This window comes from Symsagittifera roscoffensis, chromosome 5 (genome assembly GCF_963678635.1).
Source record: "Symsagittifera roscoffensis chromosome 5, txSymRosc1.1, whole genome shotgun sequence".
In the NCBI taxonomy this organism is placed as follows: domain Eukaryota; kingdom Metazoa; phylum Xenacoelomorpha; order Acoela; family Convolutidae; genus Symsagittifera; species Symsagittifera roscoffensis.
This window is the reverse complement of record NC_087066.1, coordinates 30,668,044-30,683,283: the sequence shown is the minus strand read 5'-3', so window position 1 is coordinate 30,683,283 and position 15,240 is coordinate 30,668,044. Positions and strand designations below refer to the sequence as shown.

The 15,240-nt window shown below is 34.6% G+C and overlaps 1 protein-coding gene and 1 non-coding gene across 3 annotated transcripts in view; one reads left to right on the top strand and one right to left on the bottom strand.

Moving 5' to 3' along the window:
* LOC134846047 (PR domain zinc finger protein 5-like) overlaps positions 1-11,943 on the top strand; it is a 37,135-nt gene extending 25,192 nt beyond the window's left edge. For both annotated transcript variants that reach the window (XM_063863225.1, XM_063863224.1), the window contains 2 exons: positions 8,344-8,718; positions 10,677-11,943. In XM_063863225.1, the coding sequence (XP_063719295.1) occupies positions 8,344-8,718; positions 10,677-11,816 (1,515 nt within the window). In that variant the 3' untranslated portion in view covers positions 11,817-11,943. The remainder of the gene's footprint in view (positions 1-8,343; positions 8,719-10,676) is intronic.
* On the bottom strand, positions 9,283-9,389 carry LOC134847038 (U6 spliceosomal RNA). Its single transcript, XR_010162852.1, has one exon. It is a non-coding gene; the product is annotated as a U6 spliceosomal RNA (small nuclear RNA).
* Positions 11,944-15,240: the final 3,297 nt, after the last annotated feature.

Sequence of the window (15,240 nt, the reverse complement as noted above, 5' to 3'; positions counted from 1 at the left end):
TTGGTAGACCACATTATCCGTAAAAACCTCGTTTAAAAGTATATTGTTTTGATCCAATTACAAAGCTTGTTAATTGTTGTGTTTCTTCTGTGAAAGGTACTTGATTGTATGCTGAGCATAAATCACTCGTGGTGAAGAAATTTCCTTTAGCTTAGTGATGAGCGATCCTATTGGTTCTAATGGCCATGAATAACGACTTAAGTCAGTTATTGAGTTCAGGTATCTCGCATCGATAACGAGCTTGACTATGTTCCCTTTTGGAAGTATTATAATTGGATTTATAAATTCTGATCCCATTCTATTACTTCCCATTTCTCTAATTATTCCTGATTTTTATAGTTGGTCTAGTAAGTCATTCAGTTTTTCTTGGTAATGCAATGAAACTCTTGATGGTCTTTGTTTAGTCAATACAGAGTTTGGTAAAAGCTTTACATGGAATTTTTGCTTTATTAGTCCTACGTCGTATTTATGTTGTGAATATACGTCTTTATTTTGTAATAGCATATTCATTAGGTCTTGTAATTGATATTGGTCTATATCAGAGTGAGTAAAGTCAAATTTTTTTAGAAACTCTTGTTTTGTCTTGTCAAATTTTTTTTGGATTTCATGAATTTGTATATTTGTAAAATGTGTTTGAGAGTTTATTTCAGATTTGGGTTTCAGGTCCTTCAATTCCTTGCTGAAATCTGTTTCTAGTTCGTATTTATTAGTATAATCCAGTTCTTTTTGTTTAAAAATTTCCTTGTTTTTCCTTTTTGAATTTTTACGATTTTCACCAATTGATGCATTTTTGAAAAACAGTTGATCTTTTGATTGCTCGCTTACATGAAAAATATGATCAAGATGTTCGTTTTTGTTGAACAAAACTTCCATAAAAGCTATATTGTCTGCGACGCTGTAGATTGTTTTTGAATCAGTTTCAATGTCCTCGAAAGTTTGTCCAATTGAACCTTTGGATATAATGACCTTCGATTCTTTAGGATTGTTTAACATTATAGGTAACGTTTTCTCGTCATGATTACAATATGTGTTATAAGTGTATATTCCTTTTTGTTGTAGGTCTTTATCAAGTTTGAACGATGTTCCTTTTTTAAAAACTTTGTCAGCTGGGGATATGGAAATGACACGAGTTGATTTTGGTGCTAAAGTTATAGTTTGGTCCAAAAGTACATTCTGATAACTACTTATAAATGGATAGCTTTTGCTTTTTATATTGCTTATAGCGACTGATACTCCTGGGTACAATTTAAGTTCTAGTTTTGCTGTTGAAAAATCGATCGATTTAGTTGAATTAGAGAGGAAATCCATACCTAATATATTAAGTTTACATCCGTCCTTGGCCGCAACCCATGCTCGAATTTTTACAAAATAATCACCTTTACTGTCAAAACTAGCGTTAAAATTTGTATATCCTAAGAGTTTGAGTTTTTGTCCATTAACAGCAAATGTTTTGGATTGTGCTTTAGTAAGTGTCAACTTTTGTATTTTTGCGTATTCTAAATAGGTATCATAATTTAACAGTGAACAAGTTGCTCCAGTATCTACTAAAAATTGGGTTTCAAGGCCGTTATTTTTATTTTTGTCTCCGACGGGATGTTGATATAGATTAATATACATTTGTGACTTTTTATCTTGCGGAGACTGTTCTAGTTTAAAGTAAGTTCCTCGCCTTCGTCATCGCTGTAATAGCCATGGATTTTATTCTCACTAAATTGTACTTTAGGGTTTCTGTCTCGACTATTTTCTCTGGAGGTTGGTTTTGAATCACCTAGGGATCTTGATTGATTATTGTAGGATGGGAATTTATGTTCGTGAGGTCTGTTTTGGTATTGCGCTCTATAATTGTCTTGTGAAAATGATCTTCTTTTTCGATCGGGTATAGAATTGCTTCTGTTCCTATTTTGATTATAGTTATTTGAGGTTGTGTTGTAAGTATTATAACGATTTGGGTTATTTTGATCGTTAAATCTATTATTGAAATTTCTATCTCTTGATCCAAAACTTTGAGATCGAGATCTATCGAAACTATTTGTTCTAATATTGAACTGTCTAGGATACGGAGAATATGGTCTGTTATGTTATTTCGCTGGTTATAGCCATTGTATCGATTGTTATAACTATTTTCTTCTCGAGGCCTAGATCTCCTATTATAATTGTCTGAGAATTTTTCACGATACTGAAGTGGTTTTCTGTTTTGATCTTTGTGGTCTCTATATTTAAAACAAACACTGATAGTATGACCTGACCTACGACACCATTTACAAAATCGGGTATGGTTTTGTTTATTTCTGGGTTCATTTGGATTATAGGCTGCATTTATTTTATGATCTTTATTCCTTCTATCTCCAACTTATTATCAACTTTACTTGAGGCTGTTCCAGTAAACTCACTACTTACTGCAATATGATCTTTTAATTGTTGCCATGTTGCGGGTGGATTCTCAATTAGGAATTGATGAGCCTTTTGTTTCAAGCCTGGCGGGCTTAAGCCGCGTACAAAGAATATCATTTTCTTTGCTGTTCTTTGATCATCATTAAAAGTTGGATTATGCCATCGACGGTCTACTGCGGTGCTTAATCTATGTATGTAGCTTTTAATGAATTCATCAGGTTGTCTTTTTATGTTTTCTGCTTCTATTCGTCTCCTATACTTATCTTTATCATCAGTGAATCTATCTATGAATTGATCTCTTATATCATTCCAAGGTAAGTTTGCTGCTAATCCCTGATACCATTGAGCGGCTGGACCTCTTAATATTGAACCAAATAAGGCTCTTTGTCTGTTATCATATGCGTCTTGTTCGTCACCTGCATCTCCTGGTCTAGTGCCTAGGGAAAATGCTATCTTTTTCTCTACTATATCAAGAAAATCTCTTGCATCTTCATTCGGATCTAAGCCGGTAAACTTTTCGAGAGCTAAATCTGGGTATGCTACTACGTTTGCCATCTTTGTTTAATTCACGCAATGTTTTGTTAACAATATATAAAGGGTTTGGATGTGTTGTGTACTGATCAATTGTACGGACTGAAATAATTGTATTTAAGTTACAAGGAAGTTTGCTGGGTTCAATAAATACGAATTTTTGTTAGATAGATCAATAGTGCTATGGGACTGTTTAAGCTTTTTTAAAATAGAAGTTATCTCTGGGGTATTGCTGCTGGAAAGAATGGTTAATTCGTGAATATTTTTGTGTGGGTGTTTGGACAAAATTGTGATTTGATCTTTTTGGATATTGGTGATATACCAAATAATTTTTGTGGATTTATTTTTTAATTTTAGTTTTAAATTAAATGCTGTTGTATTTACTGGATAAAAGTTGGTCATAGCATTTTACATCATTTTAGGGACATAAATATTTATTTAGGGAATGATAAACAATATAAAGAATATTTAAATTTTTCAAATCAATTTGGAATGAACTTGTTATGTTTTTAATTTTTGTTAAGGAAAAATTTGTGTTTAATAAAAAATTGATCAAAATGCAAGTAGTTTTGTGCTTAGGTATATTATGATATCAAAAAGCAATCGGGAGTGAAGCAATTAATCGTTCTTGCGGTATATAAATTATATTATTTGGTATTTTTATTTGCTGAAGAATTGTGTCAATTTCTGGAGTGTATCGTCGAAAAAAGACGTATAATTCGTGTTTATCGTCGTTAGGGTGTTTTGCTAGTATACTAATATGATCTTTTTCCGTGTTAGTGATATACCATATGATGTTAGAGATTTTATTTCCTAATTTGAGTTTTAAATTTATTGTACTGACGTCAATTTTAAAATGTGTTGACATTAATTTTTACGATGTTTTCTTTTTCTTAAGCTAAGTTGTACTATTTGATTAGTTTGTTTCAGTGTAATGAAAACCTCCTAGGAATCATTGAATATTAACAAAGGTTATTAATAAAAAAATAAGAATAAAAAAAAAAAATTTGGAAAAAAATCTAAAATTTTTTCTAAGTTTTTCAAGTTTTTATTCGCTGAAACCTTAACTGAAACCTGAAACTTTCTTCAAGATAAGATTAATTGATGCTTTTGGTATGGTTAAAAATATAACTATATGCCTTTTTGGGCTATTATTAGCTCACTACTTAATTTTTTTTATTAAAAATTTTTTGACTGAAACAATAATCTGAAACCTGAAACTATGGTAGCTGAAGTTGAGTTTTTTAATCTTAAAATTGTCTAGAAGCTTTAGTATACCTAGTTTATGCTTTATCTTGCAAAAAAATTCGAGAAAACCGAATCTTTTGATATCTTAAATCTAGTTTTTGAAATCTCAAACCTAAAACTCTTAAACTCTCTCAAACTCGATGCATGAAAATAAAAAGGTGGTTTTTGATAGCTGGTCTAGTGTAAAATTAGAATTTGGAACAGGTTTGCAACCTCAAAATTAAAATTTTGTATACGGAAACCTAAGTTTTTGGGGCTGAAACTATGATTTCTAGAACTGAAACTATGGTTTGAACACTTGGTTTTAGAGTTTTGAGATTAAAAATTTAGGTTGGTCTCTCTAATATATTTCTATTCCAGCAATAAAATTGCCAAAAAGATGAAAATTTTAGCCTAAAACGACGATTTTAGTTTTCTGAAACTATAAGTTTGAGGGCTCAAACTAACACCTTCTAGAAGTTTTTTGAGTTCAAAAATTTGTTAGTGCATTATTAAGGATTCCTATTATCTTTCAATATTTCACAAAAATTTCACTTGGGAAGCAAGATTTTTGGTTCTGAAACCAAAAACACCAATTTTGAAACGTACGTTTCAGCCTTAGGAACCAAAATTTAAAATTGGTTTGGTGGGTTTTAACACCGTTAGTTTTCTCTAGAAAGTCAAAATTCGGCGTTCGGAGCTCAATTTTGAGACCAAAAACTCAATTTTTGTGTTCTGAAACCTGAAACTAACAAAAACGTACCATTTAAGACCAGGTTTTTGACTTATGGTATCCAAATTTGGGTTTGACTAGTTCAACTTTTGCTGTTTTACCCGAATCTGTTTACAGAAACTTAAAATTTTGACCGGAAACTATACTTATTTTAACTGAAACGTTTGACCCTATAACTGAAACCTAGACTGAAACCAAAAATTTTGGCTGGTAAAAATCAATTTTTTAGTGCTTATGCTATCATATGAAACCTATTTTATCAATATAAAGTGGATGTGTCAGTGTTTTAAACTTAGTTTTTGTTGTGAAACCTGATATTTTTGTGCTGAAACTAAAACTTGGTGTTTGGTGTTATGTGGTTAACGTTTAAGATTGGTTTTAGTGCGTAATCTTATTGTTTATTAGGTGTATATTTAAACTGTGTTAAAAAAACTAATAGTTTATTAAAGAACACCCAAATCCGTTCCTTCCTTCGTGGTTTTTGTTATTTTCTTCCTTAGTTTCAGTAATTGGTAGTTTTACTGATGGATGATTTAAGTTTAAGTTATGTTAAGGTGGATAGAATTAAAATTAGTTTAAGAAAAAATGAGGATAAGCCTCGAGAAATGATGAAGGATTAGAATAAATAGCAACAAGCGTGGATGGTTTGAGATAATGTGATGAAGAATTCAATTTATCATACAATTTAGGGTACTCTTAGATCGCACATATGACCACTTAACCCCCTCAAAAAAATAATTGAAGTTATTTAATAAGTTTTTGAGCACTTTAGTTTAATACAGAATTTCGTTAATTTTAGTGATGATAACTTTAAACTGAAGTTTCGGCAAAAATTTAGTGGATTACTGGACAAAATGGGTATATCTTACTAGCGGACTTAGGCAGAGAACGATTCTTTCAGAAATTTTATATATTATTATAATAATAGATAATAGTTAAGTTCATGAGCTAATGTCAGTTAGAAAGCCGTCTAATAGACCTCGAGATGGAGGGATATCGTGGGCGACTGCTAGCGCAGGGGATGCTTTCGCAAGAACCCTACTAGGAATATCTGTCAAGTAGAAGACAATGAAATTGTGTTTCTATCGAAACATACCCATTGTCTCTGGCTTTTTGAGGTTGGAAACTAATCTGACAAATACTCACAGATCCTAATAATAATATATTTTTTTGGAATTTTAAAAGCTGTTTCTAGTTTGTTGGAAAAGGATTTTCTTAAGGATTAGTTCTCTGCTGCGGTCGCACCAGTTTTACTAAGCGCTCATTGCTGGTTGAATGCTTAGTAATTTTATCCTAAGTTATAAGTGTCACCTTAAATCGTCAAATTGTCTTGACAAAAAGTAGAGTAGAAACAATAGTTAGAAAAGGTATGAATTAATTAGTTGGTTAAATACAGAGCACTGGGTAATTAGATTATATAAGCGAATCGAACAGCTTAAAGAAATATACCTATGAGGGGAGGTTGAGTTAATCTTATTTTGTTCATCAATATTTTATCTTCTTACTAAGGTCGATGACTGAGTAGTATTTCTTGGGTTGCCTTGATGTTGTCCACTTGGCACTTCTGGTTTGGTTGTCAGTTTCGTCTTGCCGTAGTCCTTTGGGTACTTGTAGTCCAGACTTCCTCAGATGGGGTTATCTCGAGTATCTCGTTTTATAATTTTATCGAACTTGAAATGAGAATTTATTCTCTGTTTTATTTGTGAAAAAAGACTAGTTTAATTTTACTGTAAATGCAGAAAAGAAAAATTATTTATTTTTTGAAAAGGATTAACTGAAGATATCTAACTTGCTGCTGACTGAGCAAAATGAAACACTGAAGATTTCAGGCCAGTCCTTTTGCTCGTAAGCATAAACCGGCGGCTGATTCAATCTTTAATTATTCAGGTTTCACCTGCTCTTTTGTTCTCCCTTTCTAATAAGGGAATTTTCAACTAGTTTTTATTTGATTTTTTCAAATCAAATATCTTTAACTTATTAGTCCCCTTTGATAAAAACCGCAGCCTTCAGTTTGTCTTATTAAAAATTCATATTATTCTCTCTGATGCATCATATTGCAGGTGCACCTCTGCTTAATCAAAGCAAGGAGAATATCAGTGCAGCCGGCAAGACTGCTGAATATTTATCCAGTTTGTTTCAAGTTAAGTTAAAAGGGACGTATTAATAATCGCCGCCCTTTTAAAATATTGAGCATGAAAAAATGAGAAAAATTGGACAAGTATTTAAAAAGGAGTGGATTTTTCAAAACAAGATTTTATAGTCCTAATAAGAGTAAATCAGTCAATATCTGATTTAGTGAAAAGAGGCTTTAATTTAAATGGCACGCTCCAATTTAGAATAAACATTTAAGACAATGGTCTTTTGTCTGTGTAGTATTTCTCAATACTACATAATCGTTAAATAATCTTTAAATAATCTTTAAATAATCTTTCAAAAAATTCTTAGAACGAAAAAATACAAAAAAAAGTTATAGATTTAAAATTTTGTACTCGTGATTGCATGCTAACGGGATGAAGTTTAGAGTTTGTGTCTAAACTAGAGTTTGTGTCTAAGCTTGGCCTTTCTGAAGCTTGTAGCTTAGGAGACATTGAGGATTTTGAATTTTTCAAAAAGTTCCAAAACATTCAAAATTCAAAATTTTGTAGCCGTGCTTGAATGCGAGCGAGTTTGTAGTTTTTGTTTGTGATTCCAATGCCAAAACCTCATTTCCTGAAAGCTTGTAGCTTAGATGATATGGAAGATCTAACGATGCTTTCAAAAAAGCATTAAAAAAATCGGAAACTGATTCACTCTATGAAAAAAATTGAAATTATTCCAACTTTCATCGCTTGAATAGCTTGCTTAGAAAAAATTTAGCTATTCGCGAACCGATTCGTTTTTTGAAATGAAAAGTTTCTTTACTTGAAATGCTCACTGAAATTTTTGTTTTTGAAAACCGATTTCCTCTATGAATTAACTTTATAAATTTCAAAGTAGTTTGATCGATTGAATAGCTATCTTAGAAATGTTGTAGTTTTTTCGAACCGATTCGCTCGATGAAATAACCTGAAATATTTTGGGGTTTAATCAGTTTTTTGGATTGCTTTGAATAAATTGTTTGTGAACCGATTCTGCATTGAAATGATTGGAAAAGTTTCTGTTTCATTGTTTGAATATTTGCTGGAAAAATTATACTTTTAGTAATTTCTTTGCTCTGAGAAATAGCTTGACATATATCAAAGTTTCATCGCTTCAGTAGCTTGCTTTGAAAAACCGAAGCCTTTGCGAACCTATTCGCTCTATGGAAAAATTTGATTTCTTTCGAAGTTTCATTGCTTGAAAAACTATTGTGAACCAATTTAAGTTATTCAATTGTTCCATTTTTGAATAGCTTGTCTGAAATCATTTTAATGGAGACGCTCTTGCTAGTGTTATTTATCAAAAATCAAAAGAACGCACTAAAAAATTTATTTTGGTTTTAGCGTATCGCAGAGGATGATGTTCCAGACAGCCTTAAACAGTACCAGTACATGATGTCCAGTATAGATCAAACTATGCCTGATAGTGCAATTATTGAAGAACCCTCAGCAATCTCCATAGCTTCTGCATCATCGTCATCAACGCCAATGCAGCAAAGAGCTAGATCGATTGAAAGGGAGGTTAGACCTCAAAAAGAGACCAAAACGAACAAAAAGAGATTCAGATGCCAACTGTGCAATGCAGACTTCGCTAGTAAAGTGTTCCTGAGCAAACATTCGATCACGTGTTTTCCCGTAAATACACGTGAATGTCGTGTTTGTGGCGAGGGATTCACGACATGGAAGGCTTTGAAGGAGCATGTCGCTGCTAGCCACAAGGTACAGTTAAATTTCATTTTCAACTATACTGATCAATGAGGACGCAATAAAAATCGTTGATGTCGAATGGAGGTGTGATATGGCTCGGGAGGGGAATGAGCGATGTGTTGATAGTTAGCTTGCGTCATTACTTAGTTATGTCTATACAAAATGTGATTTTTCATTCTCAAATTCTTTGGAAACAGCATGCATTTATTTAACTGAGTTTTCCAATTTTGAAAAAATACGCCGGGACCTGTCTTTCATACGCACTTTTTTTTCAGGGAACCAACTATGATTACTTGTATAGTAGAGGCCTGAATGATATTGGAGCCCTTCAAACTATCGAGCATGCAATTAAAAATTTCGAAACATTTTTAGTGCTGTTTTTGAATATTTCGCTTTTACCTGGAATTCGATAGATATTATGAAAAAAATATTAAATAAAATGTTTGAGAACGTTCACGCGTACGTGTGCTTGTTTACTTGCGTTAAATGTGGAATTCAACATTTTACTTTCTTTTTTTTGCTTGTTGGCGACATATCATTGTTGTATTCTGATCCATCTCAGACCATAAATTGTGGAAAAATATGGAACGCTTCACGATTTTGCGTGTCATCCTTGCGCAGGGGCCATGCTAATCTTCTCTGTATCGTTCCAATTTTAGTATATGTGCTGCCGAGGCTAGCACGTCAGATTGTAAGTTGCAAAAGACTGACTAAGCGTGGTTGTATTAGAGACAAAACAGCTATAATATTTGAATTGGGTTTAATTTAACATATTGTTTTGAGTTCACATCGATTGAGTCTAATTATATAACAGTATTTTCAGACAGTTGCCTTTCCCGTAAGACGAAGCTCATGGTATAAGGCGATGTTGAAAAGAATAATTTATCAATCGAGGCATACAAAATTATAAAGGCCTGTGACTATCTCTATAAATATTGTTAGTCTTACTTAAAGCGCGGAATTTATATACATATTTAATGCCTTTTCTTTCAAAGCAAAATGCAATGCTTTGTTTCTACAGTATATAGGCTATTGTAATCCGTGATAAATAATTCGAATCCTCATTCAGAGAGAGACCTATGTCACGCGGTCGAATGTCGTCAGACGACAGACAATTATAAAAATCGTTTGCAGCAATTTTACCGAGGGTGAAACGTAAAACTCATGTCTACTACTGTACTGTATGTCTGTCTTTATGACCAAACTTCTGATTCATTACAGTCAAGACCGCTCCTCTGTTGAGGAGAACATTTAACGGTTTTCGGATCAATTTATTTCTAGAACATGTTAGCTATATTTTCTTCTACTTTTAGGTGCACAGCAGGTACTAACTATGATAGAGTGGTCCCTCGAAAAAGCAACTATGATAGACAGGTCCCGCATGCATTTCGCATGTTATAATTTTGAAAACAAGTTTGTGTATAAATTATTCATTTCAAAAATCTTGCTAAATATGTTCAGCCAGAAACTTTTCAGATTGAAAATTGTAATCACTATTGTTTATACATTGAAATTTGCTCGCTTTACTTTATTTTACGGTTCAACAACCATATAATTGGGTTGACTTATTTGACATCAAAACCCACTATTGGCGTTTTTTTTTTTAAATTTTCAACCTTAAAATGTTGAGGGGGAGGTTTTAAGAGGTAACAAAACATGAAATTTGTTTGAAAATAAACTGCCAGATATCTTTCTGAAAGGCGTAATCATAATTATTAAACGATTTGAGAGCTCTAGGTGTCTTATTCTCAAGACCTGGTTATTTTCAAGGGACCACTCTTTCATAGTAGTACCGCACAGCATCCTCTTCAGTCATATTTGTGTGTCTCCTATCGTGCGGACCTCTAAGTCTCTAAGTTGTAGTAGTGTCTGTGACTTGAACATACTTATAAAATTTAAGCTATGGCCATATATGTTCAATATGAGAAGACTTGAGATCAAGCTTTCAACGGAATTAGTTTTTGTTATAGATCGAGGACAAGGTGTCCGAAGGTGCAAAGATAGTTCCTGCATCAGAGTCCGAATTGGATGAAGCGGACCAGGTGGACGCCTTGAAGCCATACATCCAGGGATCCTTTGCCAGATTCAAATGTGAAGATTGCGGTCAGATTGTGAAGACGGTTGGTGCTATTAAGAGACACTACAAAACAGAACATGACAAGAATCTAGATGTCGAGGAGCTGAGCGAACTGCAAATCGATGACTCAGAACAAAATGAGGACCAGCTAGAAAGTGTGAACAAGGAAGACTTTACAAAAACAGCTGATAGTAAAATTTCTGAAGAGATTCTATGCCATGTATGCTCAAAACAGTACACGACGAAAGGTCATTTGCGGAATCACATGGAAAAATGTCATCGAGACTTGTCTCAAGATTATTTGCATGATTTTTTTGAACCAGGAAAAAGAAGAAGTAAGCGGATATTGACAGAAAATTGTATTCTGTGCACCAAAAAATTCAGGACACGAATTGCGCTGCTGAATCACTACCACCATATTCATAAAATTAGGTCCTCATCATGGCATCAAATCGGAAACGCATTGGATGAAATAAATTCACTTCAGGCTGATGTATCTCCGTTAAAAAAGAGGAAGTTTACTACACCTCATGAAAAAGCAGTTGATAACATGAACGTTGATGAATTCTCACAAAATGGAATCCATGACGTTGCGGAAACGAACAGTAATTTACAAAACGAGCCGATACTTCTGGACGACAATTTGGTTGAAGATGAAGTGGAGGTCACGACATCAGTCGAGGAGCCAAAAGAATTTTTGGATCCGAATCAGGATGTGGTATCTCTGCTTCAAACATTGGGATCGCAAACATCGTCTAAATCTTCTGCGATTAGCTTCCAAAATCAATTTGCTAGACGTGCAGCGCCTGGTTATACAACATCTTGTGCATCCGATATCAACGCTCAGTCTTATTCTATCAATGGGTTAGATGACCTCTTGACCTTTGATTCTTCGACTTCTGGTGAAACTAATTTCAGTCGGCCAAGTCATGCCGTGTGTAAAATTTGCTTTGAAGCATTTTCAACTTGGCACTTCTTGCAGACTCATTACGCTCAGGTTCATAAACTGCATGTCATATGCCACGTTATTTGAAGTTCGACTTTCAAATGTTATATTTTGTTCACTGAAATGTTATATTTTGTGTGTTGCAACTGAAAGATGTCCAAGTTTAAATATGTCTGATTTGCGAGAAATAGGTAGTGATAACTGCTTTAATTGGGCTGAAGCGAAAACTTTGCGGAAAAGCAGTAGCGTTATGTGAAAAAATAATCATCAAACTTTTGCAGGTCTGCTTTTTGGTTTTTTGAATTTTTCTGAAAGACGCCAAACGCTCTTGCCAGCTAGCTTTATTTTAATTTGCCAATTTTCAAGCATTTTTTAAAGGTCTCTTTCAATTTGATAGATAAAAAACAAGGTTGATCGATTAAAATGGGTACTTTAAAGGCCATATATGGAAACAGTTTGTTCTGCATCGTTTTGGTCTTGGCCATTGATAGCATTTCTTTGCTATCGTATAAACTGGTTAAGGAAAACCAACTAATTTTTATTTGCCCACAACAAAAGTTATTTAAGAATAAAATGCAACTTTTTTTAGTAGAAATGATTTGAGGAATGATTTGAGTGAACTTTGGAATTATTACCAAGGAAATTCAAACTGAAAATAGCAGGATTACAAAAAACGACAAAAAATATATCAAGGCTGCTGAAAAAATTTTAAAACAAATTTAGTAAATATGTATCAGGCTCGAGATAGTTATATCATTTTTTTTGATGAACTTACAGAAAAATTTCGTGTAGTGGTGCTATATCTCTCTTAAGTGGCAGCATATCTGAACCATTTTAACAAAAATAACCTCTAGTGGAATAATTTTTTCAAAATAAAAAACTGCCAAGTCGGTTTACTTTAATAAATTTCTCAAGTAGATTATTAATTACATGAGAAAACACTAAGGTTTCTTTGCAATTTTTTTAAATGTCGCGAATTTGTATTCATTTTTCGTTCCGACATTTGAAAATAAGAGGAACTTAGATTTCGGGTGTTTTTTTTGTTATCCACGCTAAATCAGGTAACACAAACAACCCCCCACACCGTGTTGAGTGATATATCATAGTGAAGCACTTTCAGTCGTAATTTCAACGACATAGAAATCGAGAAAAATTGGTTCACAGTTTCGTAGGTTTGGTCAAATTTAAAGAAAGGAAAGCGATCGAGTAACGTGCGAATTACACAAGTTTCAGCCATTTTGACTACAAAACTTGGTTTTATTTAAAAGAAAATTAGTTTTGGAAGCTTTATTTAACGCTCCATAAAAAAATAAAATTTTTAAGACAGACAGTTCTTCTCTGTGATGAAACAACAAGAAAGATGAAACTAAATTTCGTTAAGATGAAACAATTACCGCGCAAGATGAAACATTGCATGAAACATAACATGAAACAATTACCACTCGAGATGAAACAAAGATGAAACATTGCATGAAACATATCATGAAACAATTACCACTCGAGATGAAACAAAGATGAAACATAACACGAAACAAAAGATGAAACATAACATGAAACAAAAGATGAAACATAACATGAAACAAAAGATGAAACAGAACATGAAACAAAAGATGAAAGAATAATGAAAAAATTACAGTTTATGAATCGGAATCGCTGTTGAAAACAATTTCTATATCAATAGAGTCTAGCAAGCTTTGAACTTCTCGCACATCTGTAGACAGAAAGCTGCGTGTCGCCTTTTTGTAGTGTTCGCACAATCCGATACAGCTTAACACTATCAGGGTCACTAATGCAATTGCAATGTTTCACTTGCTCTTTCCAAATTGCATCGATTTCAGGACGTAGAAGCGGAGCACCTAATGAGTCTCTTGCGCTTTTGAAAGTTTCCAGTAGCTGTGATATGACCTCTTTCATTTCCTCTGAGTTCCTAGAAGTGCGTCGGCAGTGTCGCGCCTATTCTTGTTTCGTCACATGCTTTTCCGGGTCATAGTTGTCCGCGTTTGTTCCGCCATTCTGTACAAAATCTTCCTTCTTCGCTTTATAGAGGGCATCCAGATCACTCGGGTCCCACTCGTAAATCGAGAATTATAAGCTCACCAAGAAGCACCCACATAGTGCAATCCTCCGCATGAAATGGTAGTAGATGTCCATTCTTACCACCAGATTGGGCAGATTTGAGAACAACTGTTTGATGGAGCTTGGCATGCTGGTTGATGTACAGCATCCTCGGTCAACATACAAGACTTTTGGTTGCTCTACTTTGGCCTTCTGGTATCTCTGAGTCAACCCTTTGGCCATTTAATGAAGACCATCCGTCGATTCTGATTCAGTAAAGACTGAAATTAGTACCTGTCCGTGTTCATTTCCAATGTTAGTAACCCAAGCAGCTGATTGCTTGCATTTTCCGCTTAGCTTTTTTGCGAGTTTTTTGGTTGAATCCATCTTCAGGATTTCTCCCTAGACATCAGTAAGTTTGCTTTTCAAACCTTCTAGACGCACATACATATCCCGGACGTATGTCGCCAGAAGCCATTTAGGACCAGCAACCATTTGAAGAGGAGGCGGTGGTCGGCACTCGGCGACGTCTAAACGAAGTTCCTTTCGATGGGATCGATAGCTTTCATAGTCGCCCAGATACTGTAGGTGTCCTTTTAGGGAGCCGTCGTTATGGTATTCTTCAATTCTCCTCATAACGCTCGCATTTGAGTTGCCAAGTGTTTGACTTCGCATTGCAATGACAATTGATTTGTCACATGCAAACTTAATTTGTTAGTATGCAGGGAAAACGAGCTGCCACATGGTTTGCTAGCTGGGAAACCAAACGATGATCCCATGTCTGGGGAGTTCCTTTGCAATCGGTGCTCTCAAGGTACTCACTCGCTAAATAGTACGCGCTTTTCAGGTCTAGCACAGTCCGCACTCTGTTATATAGCCCTTTTCCTGCTAGTTTCTTGGGGCACCTTGGACACTTGAACTGCACTTGCCACATTTGGTAAGGCGCCCAGAGGAAAAGGCGTCTACCGAAATAATATACCGGCTGGCGGAAACCCCGATGCATTGGCTGAGGTGGATACCACCACAAATTAATCGAGCTGACGAGTTTTTTTTTCTTGAGTGAAAAGCGATTTTCCTATCCATTCTTGATCTATAGGATCAATGGTATCAAGCGAACCTTTTGGCAGACGATCACGCAAGTTTTCGCTCAGTTTAGAGTCACTAAGAACGGGTTTATTACCTGTAGCGGATGTGGAAGCTGTCGGCACATTTTTAGTCGGGGACTGTGATATCCGCAAACGCATCTTCTTGGCTCCATATTGCGAGACGTTGTGATTCCCGAGGACAGAGCGCATTTCTTAGTTTTTTCTACTTCAGCGCCCGCCCACGTCGGGCGCTGAAGTAGAAGGGCCGAGGAGTTTGCCCTCTAGTAAAAGGCGTGCCATTGGCGAATTTTCGTAGATCTGTGATCCACGTTTCTTTCGATTTGGCGTCATTTGGCATTGTTGTTAACTTT